The 21692-nt window shown below is 46.2% G+C and overlaps 1 protein-coding gene across 7 annotated transcripts in view; it reads right to left on the bottom strand.

Moving 5' to 3' along the window:
• Window positions 1-21692, bottom strand: part of GTF2IRD1 (GTF2I repeat domain containing 1) — a 217168-nt gene that overhangs the window by 138083 nt on the left and 57393 nt on the right. For all 7 annotated transcript variants that reach the window (XM_069089500.1, XM_069089506.1, XM_069089501.1 and 4 more), the window contains one exon: window positions 156-284. In XM_069089500.1, the coding sequence (XP_068945601.1) occupies window positions 156-284 (129 nt within the window). The remainder of the gene's footprint in view (window positions 1-155; window positions 285-21692) is intronic.

Here is a 21692-nt window from a genome sequence, read left to right as displayed (position 1 = left end):
CTAGAGATTGTAAAGACCAGAACAGCCCTTCCTCCCATCTCTGCCCTGCTGGCCTTCTTTGGTCCTGGCTTAGCCAACCTCTGAGGGTGCTGTCCAGTCTCCGAGTGCTGCTCTCCCAGCCAGAAGACCCAGCAGTGCCCAGCAGTTGGACTCACCATGGAATCTAAGGCAGACACAAGGCTGGTGATGATCTCATCTTTTCGGGGAAACGCGGTGCTCCAGCGATCGGGTCCGGAGGCGTTGGCGGGGCCATCAAAGCGCTTCCCCATCAGGGCCATAGTCACCTGGAACACAGGAGGGGAAGCGGGTGGGAGTTACTGATCATTAGCAAACAGGCCTCCTTGACAAGGATGCTCCCTTTGAGAACAACTCCCGATCCCCCCAAAAGTTCACAGCAGAGAGTGTTCACTTCCCTCTAGAGTTTCAAGGCTTGCAGGTGCTTCCCTATGGATGCAAATGCAGAGAGAGAAAGTTGTAAGGGGAGACCCTTTACTGAGGATGCAGGTTACATTGTCCCAGAAACCCGGGCAGATCCAAAGACTGATGCAAGGAGTTTTCTCACAATTATGCATGTCAGACAACCCATGAGTCATAGGTGAAAAGTGGCCCTGCACTGGTCAATTGGTTCCATGTTCCTTCGATTGTCCACAGACACTCGGGGTAAGCAGGACACCTCTTTTTCTGAATTCAGGGAAATTCACCTATTCACTTTCCTTCCCCCTCCCAACTCAGAAAACCGCTAATCTTCCCTCTAATTAGAAATAAGATGACCTAATCTTATAGCCTGTTGCTTTCTTTTAATGTCTAAAAATCTCTCTTCCCCAGTATTTGGAGTCCAGTGCCAAGCTGAGGAGACCTGGTCCCGATTTGTTATGCAATTGACACGCATTGCTTAATAAATCAATATGCTCGGAATTGCAAGTTATTTCAGATTTCACCCATCACAGAAGTTAAGATAATTATCAGTCAATCAACACTGACTATGTACAAGGCACTGTGCGAAGTGTTAGGCATACAAATAGAAAAGATAACTGCTGACTGGGGAGACAACATAAGGCATATGAGATAGATGTTAGGGACAGGCAAGTAGTAGTGGGGAGGGGGTGTCAGGAAATGCTTCAGATAGAAAAGGGAGCATGAGCTGAGTTTTGAGGGAAGTAAGGGATTCTGCCAGGCAGAGTTAAAGGGAAATGCATTCCAGACATAGGGCACAGCCAGTGCAAAAACCTGGAGAGGGGAAATGGTTTGCTCTATATGAAGAACCAGAGAATAGCCAGTTTGCGAAATAACCAAGTTGCGAAGGCTTTTCAATGACAAATGGAGGCATCTGTACTTGGACCTTGAAGTTTCCTTAACTGGACGCTCATACTTTCCATCAATCAATCAACAAACATTTATTAAATGCTTATTGTGTGCCAAGCACTGAGCTAAGCACTAGGAATTCAAAGACATAGTTCTTGCCCTCAAGGAGCTTATATTCCAATGACAGAGATGACCCATAAGTAACTAGGTATGTACAAAATACATACAGAGTCGCTGTTCAGTCATTTCAGTCCTGTCTGACTCTCTGTGACCCCATTTGGGGTTTTCTTGGCAAAGATACTAGAGTGGTTTGCCATTTCCTTCTCCAGCTCATTTGAGAGATGAGGAAACTGAAGCAAACAGGATGAAGTGACTTGCCCAGGGTCACAAAAACACACACACATGTGGATGGAGGTATTTTTAGAGAGGACTGGGAAAGGCTGGCTGCAGATGGTGAGGGTTGAGCCAATCTTGAAGAAAGTTGGGGAAGCTAGAGAGGTGTGATGGAGCCCCATTTCAGCCAGGAGGGATGGGGCCCCATTTCAGCCAGGAGTAAAAAGGCACCAAGATGGGAGACCAGAGAGAAGGGCAGGTGGGCCCGACAACAGAGTGTGGGAGCAGAAGTAGAATAACGTAGAAAAGGGCCAGGCTGTGAAGGGCTTTATATACACATTATCTCACAGAGGTCCCACTCATTCGGTCTTTAAAACCAAAAGGCCCTTGAGTTCAGAGGGACCTTGATGATCCCGCTCATTTTCTGAGTGGGGAAAAAAGGTTATAAGTGGATGGGGACAACAGCTCTGGGTGGAGAACACGGCACGAGCCTGCCCCAAAAGACACGGGGCCCTCTGGCAATTCTCTCCTCCCCCAAGCCAGCCTCTGGTCCCATTCTCTCCTCTTGTAAGTTCTGGCCTACAGCTGACCAGGCCAGAGGCCTCACTCCATTAGTGATCCCTCCCTTCCATTCTCTAAAATCCTCTCTCCAATCCAAGAAAGGGCCGACAGTTCAACCCCCCAAACCTCAGACAGAATTCTTAGCCCCTCCCAAGTTACCACCCTTTGGGGGATTTTTTCCTTCAAGACTGAGGACAAAAAAAGAACAGCAGAAATGGAAGAGGGGTTTCCCCATGATATCAGGCACCAGGAGAGACCAGCACTTATAAATACTCTATTGCTTGCTGCTTGAGTAACCTTGGACTGAAGTCATGTAACCTCTCTGGGCCTCAGTTTCCTCACCTGTAAAATAATTAAGTTGGAACAGATGGTCCCTGATAGCTCCAGATCTAGGAAACTATGAACCTAACCTCTCTGGGCCTCAGTTTCCCCATCTGTAAAATGAGGGGGTCAGACTAGGTGGATGCTGTGGTCTCTAATTATATGACCCTCTGATGTCTAAGGAGGATCCAGGCGACCTCTACCTTCTTGCTCTCAAAATAAGCTGGTACAAGATTCCTGGGTAGTTATAATGACAGAGAGGACTAGGCTCTTTCCCCCTTTTCTTTCATTTACCAATGTGCTTGGTTTTCAGGTGACAGACATTTACAGATTATGCCCACCCCGTGAGAAGTCTCTTGTAACAAAGTAAAACTGTGTTTTCTCTTTCTTTGTATACTCAGTGTTTAGCCCAGGGCCTGGCATACAGAAGGCACGTAATAAATGCTTGCTAAACATGGCTGATATGGTAATGTTTTGTGTGATTTCAGATGTATAACTGATATCATATTGCTTGTCTTGATAGGCAGGGGAAGGGCACCGGGGGGAGGGGGAGAGTATTTAAAGCTCAAGTTTTTTTTTTTTAAGTTTTAAAATATTAAAAATGAATTTTAAAATTTGAAAAGTAAATGCTTGCTGACTGACTGACAGATGACCTGTGAAGTTCCTCCAGCTTTAAGACTATGATTCTACAAGAATCAGAGAGAGAGGATGGTTTAATAGTAAGATCCTGTTAAGGCTTCAGGAGACCTGCCTAGGACCTTGAAAACCAGTCATTTAATCTTTGAGGTCTCCATCCCCTGATCTGTAAAATGAAAGGTCTAAACCAGATGGCATCTAAGTGTCCTTCCAATTCTAAATTTATGGTCCTCCTTGGACCTCAGTCTCTTCATCTTTACAATGAAAAGTGTTGAAATGTGTCATTGTAGAAAGAATGCTGGATTTGGAGTCAGAGGACCTGGCCTGAGTTTGAATCTCAGCTCTGCTCATTTATTATCCCCTAGGGCAAGTAAGTACATTTTTCTGGGCCTCAGTTTTCCCATCAGTAAAATGAGACATTAGATTAGATGCTCTTGGAGGTGCTTTTGAGCTCCAAAGCTATACTCCCTTGTTTTTCAGGTGCTTTCTAGCTCTGACAATCTGTCTTATAAGAGACATAGAAAGACCATGACGGATGGATAGAAACAAAGGTTGGGAAACAGACGCATGGACAGATACCAACAGAGACACAGAAAAGGACTGAAACCAGTTAAATTCTACCAACATTTAGTGAGTGCTGACTATTTGGTAGAAAAAGGGAGAGATGGGGACAGAGATAAATGGCATCAGAGACAGCTACCACTTGTGGCTGAGAAGCAGAGCCAAGTCCATGGAACGGATTCCGACTGCCTGCAGTGAGCTGAAGGTCAGTAGTAAAGGCATCAGGGAAGGCCCCAGAGGACAATCTCCTCCCCTTGGGCCAGGGCCAGTCACATCTCACCTATGCAAGCCCTGCTGGTCTGTTCATGGCATCCCCAGGCTCCCAGGGAAAGCTGGGCTCTCTGGTCTCCATGCCCTTTGCTCCCCAAAAACACAGCCTGTTCTCCAGCAGGACTTTGAGGACCATAATTAGGCAATGCCTAGTCCGATTTCAACACAAAATGAATCTCCTCTTATTGAGGAAGAATTAAAGCAGAGAATGTCCTTCCAGCCAGGAGATCTTGGCCAACCATCTCATTTTACAGATGAAGAAACAGGCTCAAAGAGGATATCTTTTTTTTTTTTTTTTAGCAATCAGGGTTAAGTAACCTGCTCAAGGTTACACGGCCAGTTATTTCTGGGTGTGGTGCTAAGTATCTCAGCTCTGATTTGATCCCCAGGTCATCCCGACACTGGAGCTGGTGATCTTTACTCACTGCACCACCTGGCCACCCCTAAGCAATTGGGGTTAAGTAACTTGCTCAAGGTTACATGGCCAGGTGTTTCTGGGTGGGTGCTAAGTGTCTGAGCCTGGATTCTATCCCCAGGTCATCCCGACACTGGAGCCGGTGCTCTTACTCGCTGTGCTACCTGGCCACCCCATCAAAGAGGATATCTTGTTCAATGTGAATGAGAAAGCCTTCAACAACATACAGCAACAGAGAACTCACTCCCTGTTGGGAGATGGAGAACTCTCTGCCTTCCAAGGTATTAAGCCCCTTAAAGATCCAGATTCTGAATTACAAAGACAAACCCCATTCCAACAGAGAGCTCCAGTGTAGACACAGGCTTAAACACACATATGTCCAAAGGAATACACACACGCACCCCCCCCCCCCCAGGATATCTCAGAGAAATGGGGTCTTCCTCTGAACAGAGTTCCTTCCTACAAACTCTCCTGAATGGCTTCTTCTGTCCCATCTGAACCACTCACCATCTCCTCCCACTACTCAAACTCACTCAATTCTACATTTATCGGGTGCTGCCTCCAGAAATTACCCAGATAAAGTGAACTAACTCGATGTCTCTCCTGCATACCCAATGCACTTTCCTGCTGCCCCTTGGACTTGGCATAATCTCCTCCCGTCTATCGGAATGTCCCCACTCTGGGCTCACCCGGAGTCTTACCTGCTCTAGGACACCTTCCCTGACTCTTCCAGGCCTCATCTTTTTAAACTCTGACTGGCCTTTAATGAGAGGCTCATTGAGTCATTCGCATATGGAGCTGGACAGGACCTCAGAGCTGCCTAGTCCAATTCCCTCATCTGATGGAAAAGGAAACTGAGGTCCACTTCTGCCTCCAGAGCCAGCATCCTTCCTATTACATTCACTTTCCTCTCTGCTTGTGGTGTGCATATGAAAACACTTCTTAATCATCAAAGAATGATGCTGTGGCTGCTGGGAGCTGGGGAGGAGAGGTCTCGGCCCTTTCTGGAGCTCACAATCCAATAAGGCACAAACGGTGACACCCACTGACGTGTAAAAATCCTGAAGTCTTTGTGTGATTCCTTCTGAATCAATCACTCAATCAATAAGCATTTCTTAAAGGCCGACTATACACCAGGCACATGGGGCTACAACAACCATCCCTAGGTCCACAGTCTCTCCATATAGCCAAAGGAGATGCTAGAGATATTATTATGTCCATTCTACAGGTGAAGAAAATGAGGCTTAGATCTCAGCTCACAAACTGACTTGCCCAGGTCCCACAGGACAAAAGGCTTTGTGCCTAGGCCTTCCTGAATCCAAGGGCAGCCCTATGTTCACTGTTATGCTGCCTTTCTGGCATCTAGAATGAAAAGTCTACGTAACAAACATTGAAAAGGACAAACTGGTAAAAGTGAAGTCTGAGGATGTGGGTTCAAATCCTGCCTCTGATACTTCTGGTCCTCACAGAGTTCACAGTCTAGTGGGGAAAACTACATGCAAACAATGATGTACAAAAGAGCTATCTATTTATCTATATGTCTATACACATATGTGTTTGTATTGTGCTATAAAATGATAGAGAGGACAAGTTCAGAGAAACCTGGGAAGACTTGTATGAATTGATGCAGGGGGAAGTGAGCAGAACCAGGACAACAATCTGTAGAGGAACAATGAAGACTTCTGAAGTCTAGAGGTACGGCAATGAAGACTGCCACCCGTATCTTGACCATAAGATTGTAAGCTCCTTGAGGGCAGGTTGTGCCTTTTTAAATATTTGCATCCCTACCACTCAGTATAGTGCTGAGCCACAGTGGGTAATTAATAAATGTTTATCGATTGCTTGACTCACTGATTGAGAGAGGAGACACAGTTTTGGACATGGCTAATGTGGAAATTTGTTTTACTTAACTACACATATTTGTTACAATGGATTTTTTTTAGGGGAGGAGAAAAAAAGGCTTAATTGTAAAAAAAAATATTTAATTAAAAAAATTCTGAATTAGAACTGAGATACACAAGCCCCACACATGGCTGCTTCGAAATCCATGTGTCCTTTTGACTTTCTGGCCCTCAGTTTCCTCTGTTGTAAAATCAGGGGTTTGATGTGCTGATTCCTTTTGACTATATTAGATTCAAGGGAGGGCTTGGAGAGGTAGGGGGGACAGGAGAGTAGTGGGTCGAGATAGCGATGCAAAGAAAAAAATAAAAGGAAAGATTATCAATAAAGTAAATACAAACAAGGAGAAATCCAGAATGGGGACCAAACAAACAGGGCAACCTTGTTACTACCTTGTGAAAATGAATATACTTTAAAAAATAAACTGTAGAGAAGTGGTTTCATGTAGAATTCTCTTTCGGGGAGGTTTTTTTTTTGTATATGTTGTAATGTTTGTGCCTCTTGATAATTGAATTCATGATAAAAAATTAAACATTACCTTCCACAGAGGGTGTGGAGGTAAAGTAAGTGGTAAAGGCCTCTTCTAGCTCTGCACTAGGTTCTCCTCCCCCCAGAGAGAAGGCTAGCACCAGCCCTGGCCTGGCTCCCCAATCTGCAGAGAGCTGGCGAGTCCAGCAGTCAAACAGAAAGGGTCATCATCCGCATTCCAATCTGCTGGCTGGGCATTAGCACTGCACAGAGTGGTGAAGCTGGAAGGCGCCAGAGAGATCATGAGGGGGCAACGCTCTCATCTCTACAGAGCAGGTGGGGGGGGAGGGTTGCAGTGAAGAGAACGAGGCTCCAAGACTTCAAGTCAGGAAGGCTGGGGTTCAAATCCTGGCTCTGACACTTGCACCCATGTAACCACTTCAGCTTTTTGTAACTTGTTTTTTTTCCCTTGGAAAACAAGGGGGGCGGAACCAGATGCTTCTGAGGTCCCCCCTAGGTCCAGCTCTATCTACCAATAATCTCCCTGAGCCTCAGATTCTTCTTTAATAAATGGGGGGAGGTGTCTCCATGAGCGGTAAAGTCTCATATTCTGGGAAGAGATGATTAACCTTGACGACAGGTGTGAAAAGGGCCATAGGTAATCAAATTTCTAACTGTTTTTCCCTGCAACATTTGGCTTTCTCATTGGTTTTAATAGTGAGCCACTGGCCTCAGAGATAAGCTGTTCCCTAAGACCTAGTCAGCACTCTGTATGGGAGCTGCCCAAAATCCACACACACTGGGTAGGATTAAGCAAACTTGGGAACTTTCCTAGAAATTACCCAGCCTGCATTGTAATTTGGAGATCATTTACTGATGAGATTAAGGTGAGAGAAGGAAGGCATCTAAAGCAATATGAATAGAGTATGAAATATTGCCTTGGAAATAGGAAGCAGATCCAAGGGAATGTTGAGAATACAACGGCTAACAGGCAGGGGGGCCATCTGTGCAGCGGCTAGAAGAAACGGACAAGAGCAAGAATGGACTGGGCCAAGGGGCTCCCAGCCTGGCTGACCCATCTGGTTCTATTGTCAGACACATCCCCATGGAAAAGAAGGGCAATCAGAGGTATTTTGTTAGCTGAGAACCTTTCATCAGGGCATCATAGAATGAGAGACTGGGTCCTGGAAGAAGCACCAGAAGCCATCTAGCCCAAATTCTCCATTTCACAGATGAAGAAACTAAGACCAAGGGAGTTAAATGTGCCCAAGGTCACAGAGAGTTCTCTGACTCCAGAGCTTGGCTCTGGGACCCAGTTCTGCAATTTTCCCCAATAATGAAAATGAGGCAGGTATTAATCAATCCACAATTAATTATTAATTAACACTATAAATTAGGTACTGGGGATACAAATACAGAAATGAAACAGTCCCTCCCCTCAAGGACTTTACATACTAGTAAGCTCCCAGTTAGCATAAGGGTTCAAATTCAAATCCAGATCTCCGGACTCCTAATGGAGTATTTTTTCTTAGTATACCATAGCTGGCTCTACAAAGACTTTCAGAAATGAAAGGAATTTTGGATGTCTATACTATCCCATACAGGCTGCCACAGGTATACAGAAATATCCCAACTCCCTTTGCTTCCATTCAAAGGTCATCAAGGAATTTTCTGTTTTATATACATCTTTTTTAGTCTGGGGTCTTATTTTGAAAAGCAATTAAATGGGGGTGGAGTCAAGATGGCAGAATGAATTAAGTATTTTGAGAACTTAGGAGAAATGAAGGTCTGCTTGTGGACAGTGGGGCTGGGGTTGGCAGATGGTAAAGGGGACTAAATGCCTGGTTAGAAACGTATTACAGAGGATCCCTGTGCTAGCACTGGGCACAGGATCAGGTACCATTTTGCAATTCCTTTGCCCATTACCCAGTTCCAGGTTGCAGTTCCAGGGCAGAGAGGAGAGATTACCATCTGTGGTCAAGAGAGCAGGGGAAAAGACCAGGAGGAAAATGTCCAGAACTCTCCCCAGATCACACCATCTTGGAAGCAATGAAAACCTAGAGGTCAATCCCCAGATCCATTCACAGAAGTTTAGTATAGCCATTCTCCTTAAAAGTGAGCAAAGCCCAACTCTAACATGAAGTTCAAAATCAGGATATAGTATGGAAAATGAAAAAATGATAATAAAAGAAAAGCCTGACAACAAAAAGCTTCCACAGAAATTGGGATGCTCAAGACACAAGCTCAAAAGTGGACAAGGCTGAGAAAACATCTACAAGCAGAGAACCAAAGCAAAATGCAAACTGGACATGAGTCGAACAAGAATTCCTAGAAGAGCTATAGAAAGAAATTTTTTTAAAAGAGGAAAAATTCTTTAAAAAATCAAATAAGAATTGAAGAGGAAAAATTGTGAAAAAAAAATAAGAGTGATGAAAAGTGATTAAAACCATCTCCATTCATTCCACGTTTTCACTGGAGGCAGTTTGATACAGTAGGAGAACCAATAGATTTGGAAAAGGGAGACCTGGGATCAAATCCTGGATCAATCCCTTCCTGCCTGTGTGACCTTGAGAAGGTGCTTTTACCTCTCTGGGTCTCAGTCTTATGTGTAAAAAGAAAGGTTTGAATTAGACGAAGGTCCTTTCTAGTGCTGTAATGATCTATAATTTTGGGACAGTTAGAGAAATGGAAGGCAGGATCACAGCACATGGTGTATTGATTTACACTGTACATTAGGCAGACCCTCAGGCTAATGTTGGACATTATTCTTCTGGATAGCGACTGTCATAAACACATACCCTTTACTACTATGGCTTTCTTACACACATTTATGACTATATATATGTATGTATGTGTGTATAAGCTCTAGCATGAATCTCATTTGATCTTTGTGGCTAGGTAGGACAGATTTTCATCCCCATTTTATAGATGAGGAAGCTAAGGCCCAAAGATGTGAAATGCTTAATAATAGGCAAGTAGGGGTGGAGCCAAGATGGCGGAGTAGAAGCAGGACCTCCCCGCTGCTCCTGCTTCCACCTTCCCCAATACATGTAAAAAGGGGACTCTAAACAAACTTTGGAGCTGCAGAACCCACAAAATGACACAGAGAAGCTAACCTCCCGCTGAGGACAGCCCGGCAGGCTGGCAGGAATCCAGTGCAGCACTCTGTAAACTGAGCCCAGCCCCACCGGAGGCTTTAGCCCCAGGGCGGGCCTGACCAGCTGCCGGCTGGAGGGACCCCAGACCAGCAGCAGCTGTGGTCGTTTCCAGATTTATCAACACATAGATTTGAATGACAAAGTGAGAGATCAGTGCAGTCTGGACTTTGGGACCCAATAAGTGGGAGCGCATGGCTTTTGCCCCTGGGGCAAGAAGCCACTGAGATGCACAGCCAACCAGCTCCACGTGGCAGCTTCAGCTCCTGGCCCTCAGAGTGTAGGGGGACCAAGCACCAGTCTGAGGGGTAATCGCTCTTGCTTTAACCTGCTTGGATCTGGATTGCAGTCTAGGGTGGAGGTCCTGGGGTGTATGTCCAGCTTGCCAGAGCCTGTGGAGGCTTCAGAGAAGGCACCCAAGTAATACCTCTGGCAGCTGAGAAAACCCCAGTTTAGGTCGAAAGCTTCCCTGTCTTTAGGCAGAGTCCTACCGTGGCAAAAAGCCCAGGGGTCAAGTGACTGAGGGGCGACATGACCAGGCAAAGGAAACAAAGCAGACAGAAGATTCCAACATTAGACTCCTATTTTGGGGACACAAAGGATAAGAACATGGAACAGGATGAAGACAGAGAAGTCAGAACTCCTGCACCAAAATCTTCAAAGGAAAATACAAGCTGGTTACAGGCCATAGAGGACCTTAAGAAGCATATAAGAGAAGTGGAGGAAAAATTGGGAAGAGAAATGAGAACGATGCAAGAAAATGATGAAATGAGAGTCAACAGCCTGACTGAGGAAAATAACACTTTAAAAAACAGACTGACTCAAATGGCAAAAGAGACTAAAAAAGGCAATGAGGAGAAGAATACCTTAAAAAGCCGAATTTGCCAGATGGAAAAAGAATCTCAAAAGCTCAATGAGGGGAATCATTGCTTCACAATTAGATTGGAGCAAATGGAAGCTAATGACTTTATGAGAAATCAAGATGCTGTTAAACAGATCCAAACAAATGAAAGAATAGAAGGCAATGTGAAATATCTCATGGGGAAAACCACTGACCTGGAAAATAGATCCAGGAGAGATAATTTAAAAATTATTGGACTACCTGAAAGCCATGATCAAAGTAAGAACCTAGAAATCATCCTCCAGGAAGTTCTCAAAGAAAACTGCCCTGATGTTTTAGAACCAGAGGGCAAAATAGAGGTTGAAAGAATCTACTGATCATCTTCTGAAAAAGATCCCAAAAAGAAAACTCCTAGGAATATTATAGCCAGGTTCTGGAATTCCCAGATTAAGGAGAGAATATTACAAGCAGCCAGGAAGAAACAATTTGAATATTGTGGAAACACAATCAGGATAACCCAGGATCTGGCAGCTTCTACACTGAGGGATAGAAGGGCTTGGAATATGATATTCCAGAGGTCAAAGGAGCTGGGATTAAAACCAAGAGTCACCTACCCAGCAAAACTGAGTATCATGTTTCAGGGGAAAATATGGTCATTCGGTGGAATAGAGGACTTTCAAGCATTCTTGCTGAAAAAACCAGAGTTAAACAGAAAATTTGACATTCAGATACAAGAAGCAAGAGAAGCATAAGAAGGTAAACAGGGAAAAGAAATCATAAGGAACTTATCAAAGTTGAACGATTAACATTCCTACATGGAAAAACAATAATTGTAACTTATGAAGCTTTTCTCAGTAGTTGAAGGGAATAGAAATATATATATATATATATATATATATATATATGTCTATACATGAGGGTATATGGGCATATGAATACATATGTGAATACATATGTGTATATATGTTTACAGGCATACATAGAGGGCACAGGACCAATTTAACAGGAAGGGATGACACTTAAAAGGTGAAATTAAGAGGTGAGAGAAGAATATAATGAGAGGAGATGGGGAGAGATAGAATGGGGTAAACTATCTCATATAGAAGAGGCAAGGGAAAATGGTTACAATGGAGGGGAAGAATAGGAAGGCAAAAGGGAATGGGTCAACCTTATTGAATTTGGCTTGGGGAGGGAATGAAATACACACTAAATAGGGTATCTCACCCTCCAGGAGAGTAGGGGGGAAGGAGATGCGAGGGGGGATGATGGAAGGGAGGGCAGGCTGGGGGGGAGGGAAGTTGGAAGCACCCACTTTTGAAAAGGGACGGGATCAAAGTAGAGAATAGAACAAGTGGGAGGTGGGATAGGAAGGAGGGAAATATAGTCAGTCTTTTACAATATATCTACTATGTTATTGTTTTGCATTAGCCACACATGTACATCCTATACTGAACTGCTTATCTTCCCAGTAAGGGTGGGTGACAAGGGAGGAAGGGAATGAATCTGGAATTCAAAGTTATAAAATAAAATATTAAAATATATTATTATTAATACTATTTTACATATAATTGGGAAATAAGATGCACTGGGGCATAGAGATCCACTGGAAAAGTCGAAAGGGGTATGGAAGAAGATATGGGAGAGAGCAGATTGGAGGAGGGGATATCCTGTGGGACCGCTATTTTGGAGCGGTGGGTGGGGGAAAAATGGGGAGAAAATTTGTAACTCAAAATCTGGCGGAAACAAATGATGTAAATCAGAAGTTAATAAAGCATTTTTTAAAAATGCTTAATAATAATTATAAGTTACAGCAGCAATGGTTAACAATTATGCAGTGCTTTAAGTACTTTAATGTAATGATTTACATTAGTTATTTCATTTAATCCTCACAATGACTCTGGGAGGGAGGTGCTATTATTATCCTCATTTTACAGATGAGGAAATCGAAGCAAACAGAGGTTAAGTGACTTGCCCAAGGTCACATAGCTAGTAAGTGTCTGGGGTAGGATTTGGACTCCAAGTTCAGTGCTCTGCTGCCACAGAATACACTCTCATTCCCATCAGCTGCTTAGGGCACCCACAGCTCCTACTTTGTCTAATTGTTTCAGGTGTGTCTTCTGTCTTTCTCATTTGGGTCTCATGTTACATGCCTTAGGCAGTAAGATCTAGGATGGTAGAGGCTGTGTGTCCCCCATCAGCCCAAGGGCTCCTGGAGGGCAGGGATGGACCTCACTCAGCAGTCCAGCAAGTCCCTGAAGACAGCAATTGCATCAACCTATTAGACAAGGCCAGGGGCCACAATTTTCGGTCATCTCTCAATATCTATAGGCACAGGTCTCCCTCTCAGTGCCCACTGAATGAATGATCCCAGTTCAGCATCTTTTTAAATCCCTTTCCCTTGCACCACACATGACCTTCATTCTCCCCTGGCTCCTGCTTTGTCAGTGCCTCTCTTGGTACCATCCCACAGACTGTGTCTAAGAGAAAGATGGAGGGAGGGAGGGAGAACAGGAGGCCGAGCGTCCCAATGTCACTGCCTTTGGCTGGAGGATGATGACCCCACTAAAACACATCAATAAATTAATTATGATTGGCACTAAATCTGCTCCCCTGCCTCTCCATCCATAATGTGTTCTTCTCCAGTCACCCCTTGCTGACATGGGGGGTTCGGGCATTGACTGGAAGTGTATCCATGGGCCCCCCCTCCTCTCTTTAACCCAGCAGACAAGCTGCCTGGCACATCCCCCAGGAGGGCAGGATTTCCTAAAGAGGCCACTCAGGTAGCAGCAGGGGTCCATAAGACCTCCTGCATTTGCATATAATTTGCATGTGTCTGTAAAGGCCATGCTTCTTGTTGCAGAGTAGCTTTCAAGGTTAAAGCATCATGGGAAGAAAAGGGGTGTTTGAGAGGGATGGATGCACTGAAAGTGTTACCCAGAGGACTTTGCTCTTTCAGGAATTTGGGCTTAGGGCTTCTGAATGACTTTTAAAAGGAAGAAGAAAGCTGGCCTAGAAATCAGGCAACCTGTTTTCAAGTCCTGACTCTGAAACATGCCATATCTAGATGTGTGACATAAAGCAAATCACGAACACGTCAGTGCCCTCCAGGCAATTCTAGGATGACAGGCTCCAGAGGAGCTCCTCATCTCCATCGGTGAAGGGAACTTTCCACACCAGGAGCCCCCCACATCATTAAAATCCTAGCTCCAGAAAAAAGAAAGATACAAAGAGGGATCTCAACACTCTCTAAACGGCTTTATATCCTCACCTGCAGCCTTGTCCACCTTGAGCTGCCTCCATCCAACAGCCTGCTCTTCTGACTGGTGAGTCCCTGGCAGGGATGGCGACTTCCCAAGGTCCCAGGCAAACTCGCTTCACTCCCAGCTCAGCTCCCTTCCTGTACTGCACTCTCCCTGCTTTCCAGGCCCCCTTTATGTCTTGTTTCCCCCAGTAGAATGCAAGTTCCTAGACCATAGGCACCATCTTGTTTTCTAACATGTGTATCCCCAAAACTCAGCACAATGCTATCTATCCATCTGTCTAGCCAAAAAGGAAGAGAGCCCGCTACCTGGGTTCAAGCCTTCTCTGCCACTAGCTTAGTTCAGGACTTTTGTGGACCACAGATGGATTAGATCTGGGATCACAGCCAGCAGGAACCAATCTAGCCCTTGTTTGACTCAGTCTCAGAGAAGACAAACATGAGGGAGCAGGTAGATGTCACAAGCAGACACATTTAGACTTGTTATCAGAACAAATTTCCTAGAAACATCCCAAAGTGGAATGGGAATGTTCATCGGCCTGGAGAAAGGAAGCCTTGGGGAGAGATGAGAGCCAGATGAAGTGGCCAAAGGCCTGGAATGTGAACTAGGGATTCAACCTGCTCTGCCTGGAACCAACCACAGTGGACCAGGAGCCATGGGTGAAGCTGCCAAGAGGCAAATCCTGGCTCAAATGAGAAGGAAAAACTTCCTAACAAGGAAAGCTGGCCAAAAACGGGGTGGCTGCCCCGCTCTTTGGGTCTCATACCGATTTGTCACCATGTGACCATTTGTCAGAGATATCGCAGAATCTAGCTCTTTCTTCAAGACAGGCCCCTTCTCCGAGACCCCTCCTGTTCCCCCCCAAGTTCTGGTGCCTCTCTCCCTAACCACCTCACACTTGATTACTTTGTACTCATTCTCATTACATTCATTTTGTACAGACACATACAGACATGCTGTCTCCTCCATTCGGAGGGAAGGTTATTTCCTGCCTTAAATCCATCATTCTCTCCTCCTATGGCTTAATTCCACCCTGGGCTCGTCCCTTCATTACCCATGTCTCCTGCACCTCGACCCTTCAGACCAACACTCCACCTCTCAATCACCACACCCTTTATATGTCTTCCTTTCCCTATTTGAATATAAGCCCCTTGAGGGTAGGACCTGGTTCTCTTTTTTTTATATTTTATACATTTGTAGAATGTATACATTCTTACTATAGTACCTAAAAAAATACTTAATAAATGCCCATTCATTCGTTCACTCATTCACCTCTAGGCAGGAACACTGTGGCCCTCAGTAGCTGGCTGCCCCAAGAGCTGGGCACCTTCACGCTGGCCAGGTCCACACAGCTCCCAGCATCTCTCTCATTGAGGGCTGCAGGCTGCAGGGCCAGGGTCTGGGGGATGGCTCCAGATGAGCCTTCTGAGGGCATGGGGTAGTGTGAGGCAGTGATCTTTTCTATGCCAATAAAGCAGGAAGTAACAGGCTGCAATGAAGCTGGGCCATCAGAACAAGGTCAGAAATCATAGCTTCTGAGCTGCAAGGCCAGCTCACATCTAATGAAGCAAAATTAGGACAGGGGGAAAAAAGGAACAGGAACAGGCTGCTGAGGAGAGAACCCCAAAACAATGGCCCGGCCTCAATGTGGGGCCCAGCAGGTAAGGGTTCTGAGGCCAGGAAGGGCATGAGCAAGAGGGAAGGGGCCTATGCTGCCCATCTCCCAGCCTGCCTCTGAGATAGGAGGGGAGCAATGCTTGGGACAGGGTGTGCCCAGTCCTGGGGTGAGGCAGCAGCTGAGGGCAGAATGCATGGGCCTGGTGAGAAATCTGAGGGCCTAATTAGAAATTAGCAAAAGGTGTGAAAGCCTTCCAGCAAGCAAGCCTCCCCTAAGCAAGCTTCCCTAAATGGGCTCCAGGTGAATTAATCCCTGTTAATTCGGGATAAAGACCTTATGGTCCATTAACATTACAGAGGCGAGGGAAGAGTGGAGGGGGACAAGCAGTTTGCAGATGGGCTGCCCTCCTCCAGGACAAGCTGGTGTCATGGAGATTCATGGAGATGAGCTGGGGGAGAGGGGGTCCTTCCCTAGCCACACCCAAAGTGTCACACAATGGGGAGAGCCACGGATTTAGAAAGAAATGCCCCAGGTTTGAATCCAGCTGTGGCTGTGATGTTGGGCATTGGATCCTCACCTACAAAAGGAGGGGCTGGCCTAGATGACCTGCAAGGTTAGCACTAACTCTGAGCCCATCTCCCTGAAGCACAGTCCTGATCACCAAAGCCCAGGGACGTCCTAGCATCTCTAGGACTAGACACAAGCTCTCCTCTCATGGCCAGGCTCCAACCTGCCCCCTTCCACTGCTCCTGAGATTCTAATTAGGGTCCTGACGACCTGGACCTCTTAACGGGGCCTCACACATGACTGATCTCTGTGGCCTTGCAGAGGCCATCCCCATGCCTGGAACATCATGCCTTCGCTCTGATCCTTGGCTTCCTCCAAAGCTCTGCACAAGGTGCCAGCTTCCAGAGAAGGTCTTTCTTTATGCCGTCCACCATCAGGACCTCCATTTCCTTCAGAAACTACTGTGTTTACTTTGGACATATGTGACAAATAGTTGAGATGAGGGCCCTGCCTCAGCCCCAGGAGTAAAGCAGCAACACATGGACCACTCTCCTTCCTTTGGAGTCTCGGTTTCCCCCTCCTCTGTAAAAAGTGGACAAGGATCTTTACATCATCTCTGGATCAATCGATATCAATCAATCAATCAGTATTTATCATGGCCCTACTATGTGACAGGCACCATACTAAGCATGGGGATATAAAACAGCAGGAAAGACAGTCCTGGCCCACAAGAAGCTCACCTCCTGGGTCTGTTGGGAGGACTGGGTTTTGTAAAGTCCAAGCTCCTATAGACACAAGAATTGTTATTATGGAGGGCTCCACTGCTTAGCAAGAAAGAGTCTAAGATGGTGGGACTCTGTCCAGGGGTGAGGCGCTTTCAGTGACAACTTGACCCTGGAAAAAGAGGCTCCCAGGAGGCAGGGGAGGGGAGGGACATGGGACACTTGGGACAGTCTTGGGCAGCTGAGTGAAGGATGGGCTGGAGTAGGGAAGAGCTGGGAGGCTACAGCAGAAGTCTGGGTGAGAGGCGATGGGGGCCTGTGCTCAGGTGGTGACTGAGGGAGCAGATAGGAGAGATGCTGGGAAGGTAGAAATGACGACGTATGACAAAGTATTGGAGAGCATGCCAAGAATGGGAGCCCCCAACCCCTAGTCACTCTCATCCAGTCTAAGGGAGCACTTAAAAATTGCCCCGGAAAAATGCAATGGATTTTTAAGGGCTGAGCATATCTCACCGAGGTGAGGCGCACAGCCTAAGCAAAGGTGTGGAGGTGAGAAGCAAGTGGCTCCATGTTCTTCTGCTCTGTAGGGATGTGCACACACAGTCTGTCCCCATCATCTGAGGTTGGGAAGCCCCGGAAGAACGGAACAATGTCTCCTTCTTTAGTCCCTTCCCTATACCCCCACCCCCTCTCACTGAGACCAGGGCTATACAGAGTATCTGTCTCCAGCTGACCAGTTGTTCTCCAGTAGCTCTGTCCAAACCACACCAAGGCCAAAGGCTCCTGGCCTAGCCTCTGAGTTTATCACCCCCATCCAAGCCTTCTCTGACCACCCCAGCCCCCACTGGCCTCTTCTACTCTTTGCCACTCTCTAGTCACTTTGTCCTTCCTTTCTTCCTTCCTTCCTTCCTTCCTCCCTCCCTTCCTTCCTTCCTCTCCCATTTCTTTTTCTCTTTCTTCCTTCTTTCCTTCCCTGTCTCTTTCCTTTTTTCTTCCTTTCTTCCTTCCTTCCTTCCTCTCCCATTTCTTTTTCTCTTTCTTCCTTCTTTCCTTCCCTGTCTCCTTTTTTTCTTCCTTTCTTCCTTCTTTCTATTCTTACTTTTTCTTTCTTTCTTCTTTCCTTCCTTTCTCTCCCTTCCTTCCTTTCCTTTCTCTCTTCCTTTTTTCTTTCTCTCAAAACTGTGATAATCATTTTTCATCTTTGATTTCTTTTTTTTTTTTGATTCTTATAATAAGTGGAGGTCAAGGTTGTTTATCCTAGATAGGAAGCTAAAAACCTGTCCCACAGGATGTGAAAATTTACTTACAGCCTCAAACATTCCTCAGATAAGAAGCCAAAAAAAGGGAGGAGTCAAGGCTTCCCGAATAATTCGGCTCACCTCATTGGAGGAAGGGGCTCTCCTGGGAGGAACGGAAGTCAGTCTTCCCTCTCAATCAACCCCTTGTAAACCCTCTAAATATAGTTTAATCTGTAACCTGCCTTAGTTTACTTAGGGAGTCTGTTTACCTAGGCTTGTTTCCTTCGGGGATGTATGAGATTATGACCCTGCTTAACTCAGTCTGTTAAACTTTTATGACACTGAAGGAAGCATGGGATTAGGAATTTGTCTTTAAAAAAAAAAAAACTTTTATAGCCTAAAAAAATGTATGAGATTGTGCTAGAGAAAAGAATTTATTTCTCGGTCCCTCTGACATACTTTTGACTATAAAAAGCCTCTTTCGAATCCTCATCTTGTCCAGGATTATTTTTCTGCCTCGTGAACCTGTGTTTAAGCATAATAAAACCTACGTCTATAGTTTCTGCATGGCGGTGGCCTTACTTCAGCAGCTGGAATCTGCCACACAAACTCAAAGAGGAGACATTTCTTCCATCACTAAATGTGTGTAAACTCGGCCCTGGAAGGGAGCTCTCAGCTCATCTATCGGCTCCAATGGTGTGGTATGAGGGTTCACATCCCCGCTCTGACTTGAACTAGCTTTATGATGTCAGGCAGATCACTCACCAGCCAGGCCTCAGTTTCCTCATCTCAATGGAGCCAAACCTGTGGCCCGTCACTGCCTTGGTCTTGGGCACTGTGCCTCTCAATAGAGCCCAAGGCCAGACCAGGCTTTGTTCTTTTCACTTTTGGCTGACCTGTTATATTAACCCTCTACACAGATGCTAGTATCTTAAAAAAAAATCCTTTATTTTATGAATGAACGAAGTGATCTCCAGAGAGGGCAATGACTTGTCCAGGGCCACCTAACTGGCCAGTGGCACATGTGGGAGCAGAGCACAGGGTCTCCCCTCCTCAGTGCTACACTCAAGACTGAATGAGGTGGAAATGTGGAGGCTGCTTTGGGAAGACCAAGAAGTACCAGGCTCCTGTCCTCAAGCTGCTTACAATCTAGTTGGGAAGATAACACATACACCATGTTTGTGGTCTACTGTAGGAGCTGGAGGGACGGAGGTAACTGTGGTTTACTAATATCAGGAAAGGCTTCCTGGAAGAGGTGGAATTGGTGTGGGCCTTGAAGGATGAGTACTATTTAGATAAGGCCACCCTCTGGATGGGATCTCTAGAGACCTTGTCCCCTCTCTGTGGGGACTTACTCTGCCCCTGGTGTTGAATGAGCAGTCCTGACAGGTGAATGAGTGTAAATTCCCCTAACCCATGCCAGATCCTTCTTCACATCCCACCCAGCCATCCACTAGGAAATCCAGCCTGAAAGCATGCCACGTACGTCCCCTCCCAGCCCCATCTTCTTCCTCTTCCCACCTCTTTCTCTGGGAAAGGCAATCAAATCCCCATGACCTCTCAGACCTGCCACTCTGACCCCAGAGGTGGCGTTTCCAAGAAAGTCCCCATTAAATGCCTTCTCATTCATTCAGAAAGAGAAGGCATGGCAATGTTCCCTTGGGTGTGGGATTAGTGTGAGCAAAGGCACCACCCAGACCTGGCCACAGCAGAGGGTTTATGTAATAGGAGAATGGATGGGTGAGTTTGGGGTGGACTGTGATGGGCCTTGAATGACAGGCCAAGGAATAAATGAATGAGCAAATGAATTCAGATGGTCGTTATATAAGGGTCCTTTTTAGGACCTGTGAGGCACAGACAGACCAACGTGGGCTTTCTCTCAGCCTCTTTTGGCATCTAAGGAGAACATTGGGAGGCATCCCCTCCTCACACCCTCCACTCCGCTCAGTTCACTCGCCCCTCCCCTAGGCCATTCCCAGAAAGGAGTCAGAGCTGCTCTGGAGTCCCAACTGCCCAGGCCAAGATTGAATTAGGAACAAGCCGGAAGGCTCCAGATGAAGCTCTCAATCTCCTGCCCAGGAGCCCGGCAGGCCAACCCTCTGGCTCCTTCCTCTGAAGGCTCTTTAATTCACTTAGCAAGAGAGAGAGAGCACAACACTGTGCCTCTCCTCCCCTGGCAGCCAGCCATGCTGGCCCTGGGCAGCAGAGAGCAGGTGTGCACTCCCTGATCCTGGGGACAGGGCTCAGAGAGCTGGGACAGGAGGGAATCCCCGACGAGATGGGCAGGCCACCCGGGCCTCACCTCAGTAACTCAGCCCAAGGCCAAAGACCTCACCTGTGGGAAAGGTCAGTGACATAACCCTCCGTCATTACTCCAGGAGGAAACTGGAAGTGAAGAGAATGAAGAATCAGAATCTGGAAGACCTGATTTCACATCGTGCTTCAGACAGTAACTGTGTGACCCTGGGCAAGTCACTTAACCTTATCTGCCTCAGTTTCCACATCTGTAAAATGAGAAGAAAATGGCAAAGCACTCCAGTATCTTTGCCAAGAAAACCCCCAATGGGGTCACAAAGAGTCAGACACGACTGAAAAAAATGACTGAACAACAAGCCTTAGTCTCCCCATCTCTTAATGGGGATACTAATGGCACCTGCCTCCCAGGATTGTTGGGTGGCCTTGTCTGCTCCCTCCAGCCTTTCCCTTCTCTAATCCATCTCCCACACAACCGCCAAAGCAATCTTCCTAAGGCTACATTGGTCTGACCATGTCATTGCCAAAGCAAGAAACAACACAGGCGATGGCCATCCCACAGAAACCATGGAGTCCATTCCCTCACTCTGTCCTCCAGGACAAAATGCAGACTCCGTGAGGGGCACTAAAAGATCTTCGCAATCAGGTGGCGGCCCCCCATTCTAGACAGCAGGGACTTTTTCACTGGGGGGAGAGGAAGTGGTGTCTCTTCTTATATTGATAAGCCTTTTTGTTTTTATCTCTCTGGGAGCCTCCCACATGTAATTTAGTAAGAGATGTCAAATGAATGAATGAATGGATGAATACATGAGCTACCAGGTCAGCCTACAGCACACCTGGCTCTTTCCCACTTGGTTTTGTTGGAGATTCACAGGCAAGCTCGACAAAGTGGAGTAGACTGGATGGAAGCAACCAATAATACTCTTTATTAATGGAGGCCAAGAGATGGCAGAGGCTTGGTTGGAGACAGGTGGAGTCACAGAGAACTGGGCTTGTACATGAACTCTGGGTTCAACTAGATGGCTTTTCTTTTTAAGTATATGATATGTTCCAAGCAAAATCCTCTCTTGGGTCTAGTGACAGCTCTTGTCCACTCTGACCTCTTCTTCCTCCTCTCATTGGCATCTAGTTTTTCCATTTAGCCTATCTCTGTTTCCTGTTCTATCTTATTTCTCTATTTATTGATCCTATTCATCCATCCACATACAAACACAAAGAATGCAATCTCTACCTTATCTATCTATCCCCCTCTATCCATCTGTCCATCCATCCATCCATCCATCCGTCCATCCATCCATCCATCCATCCATCCATCCATCCATCCATCCATCC

This window comes from Petaurus breviceps, unplaced genomic scaffold (genome assembly GCF_028583685.1).
Source record: "Petaurus breviceps papuanus isolate PSGF00001 unplaced genomic scaffold, PetGlider_PUasm1.0 186, whole genome shotgun sequence".
Taxonomy (NCBI): Eukaryota; Metazoa; Chordata; class Mammalia; order Diprotodontia; family Petauridae; genus Petaurus; species Petaurus breviceps.
The sequence above is the reverse complement of the archived record's forward strand: the minus strand, read 5'-3'. Positions and strand labels throughout refer to the sequence as shown.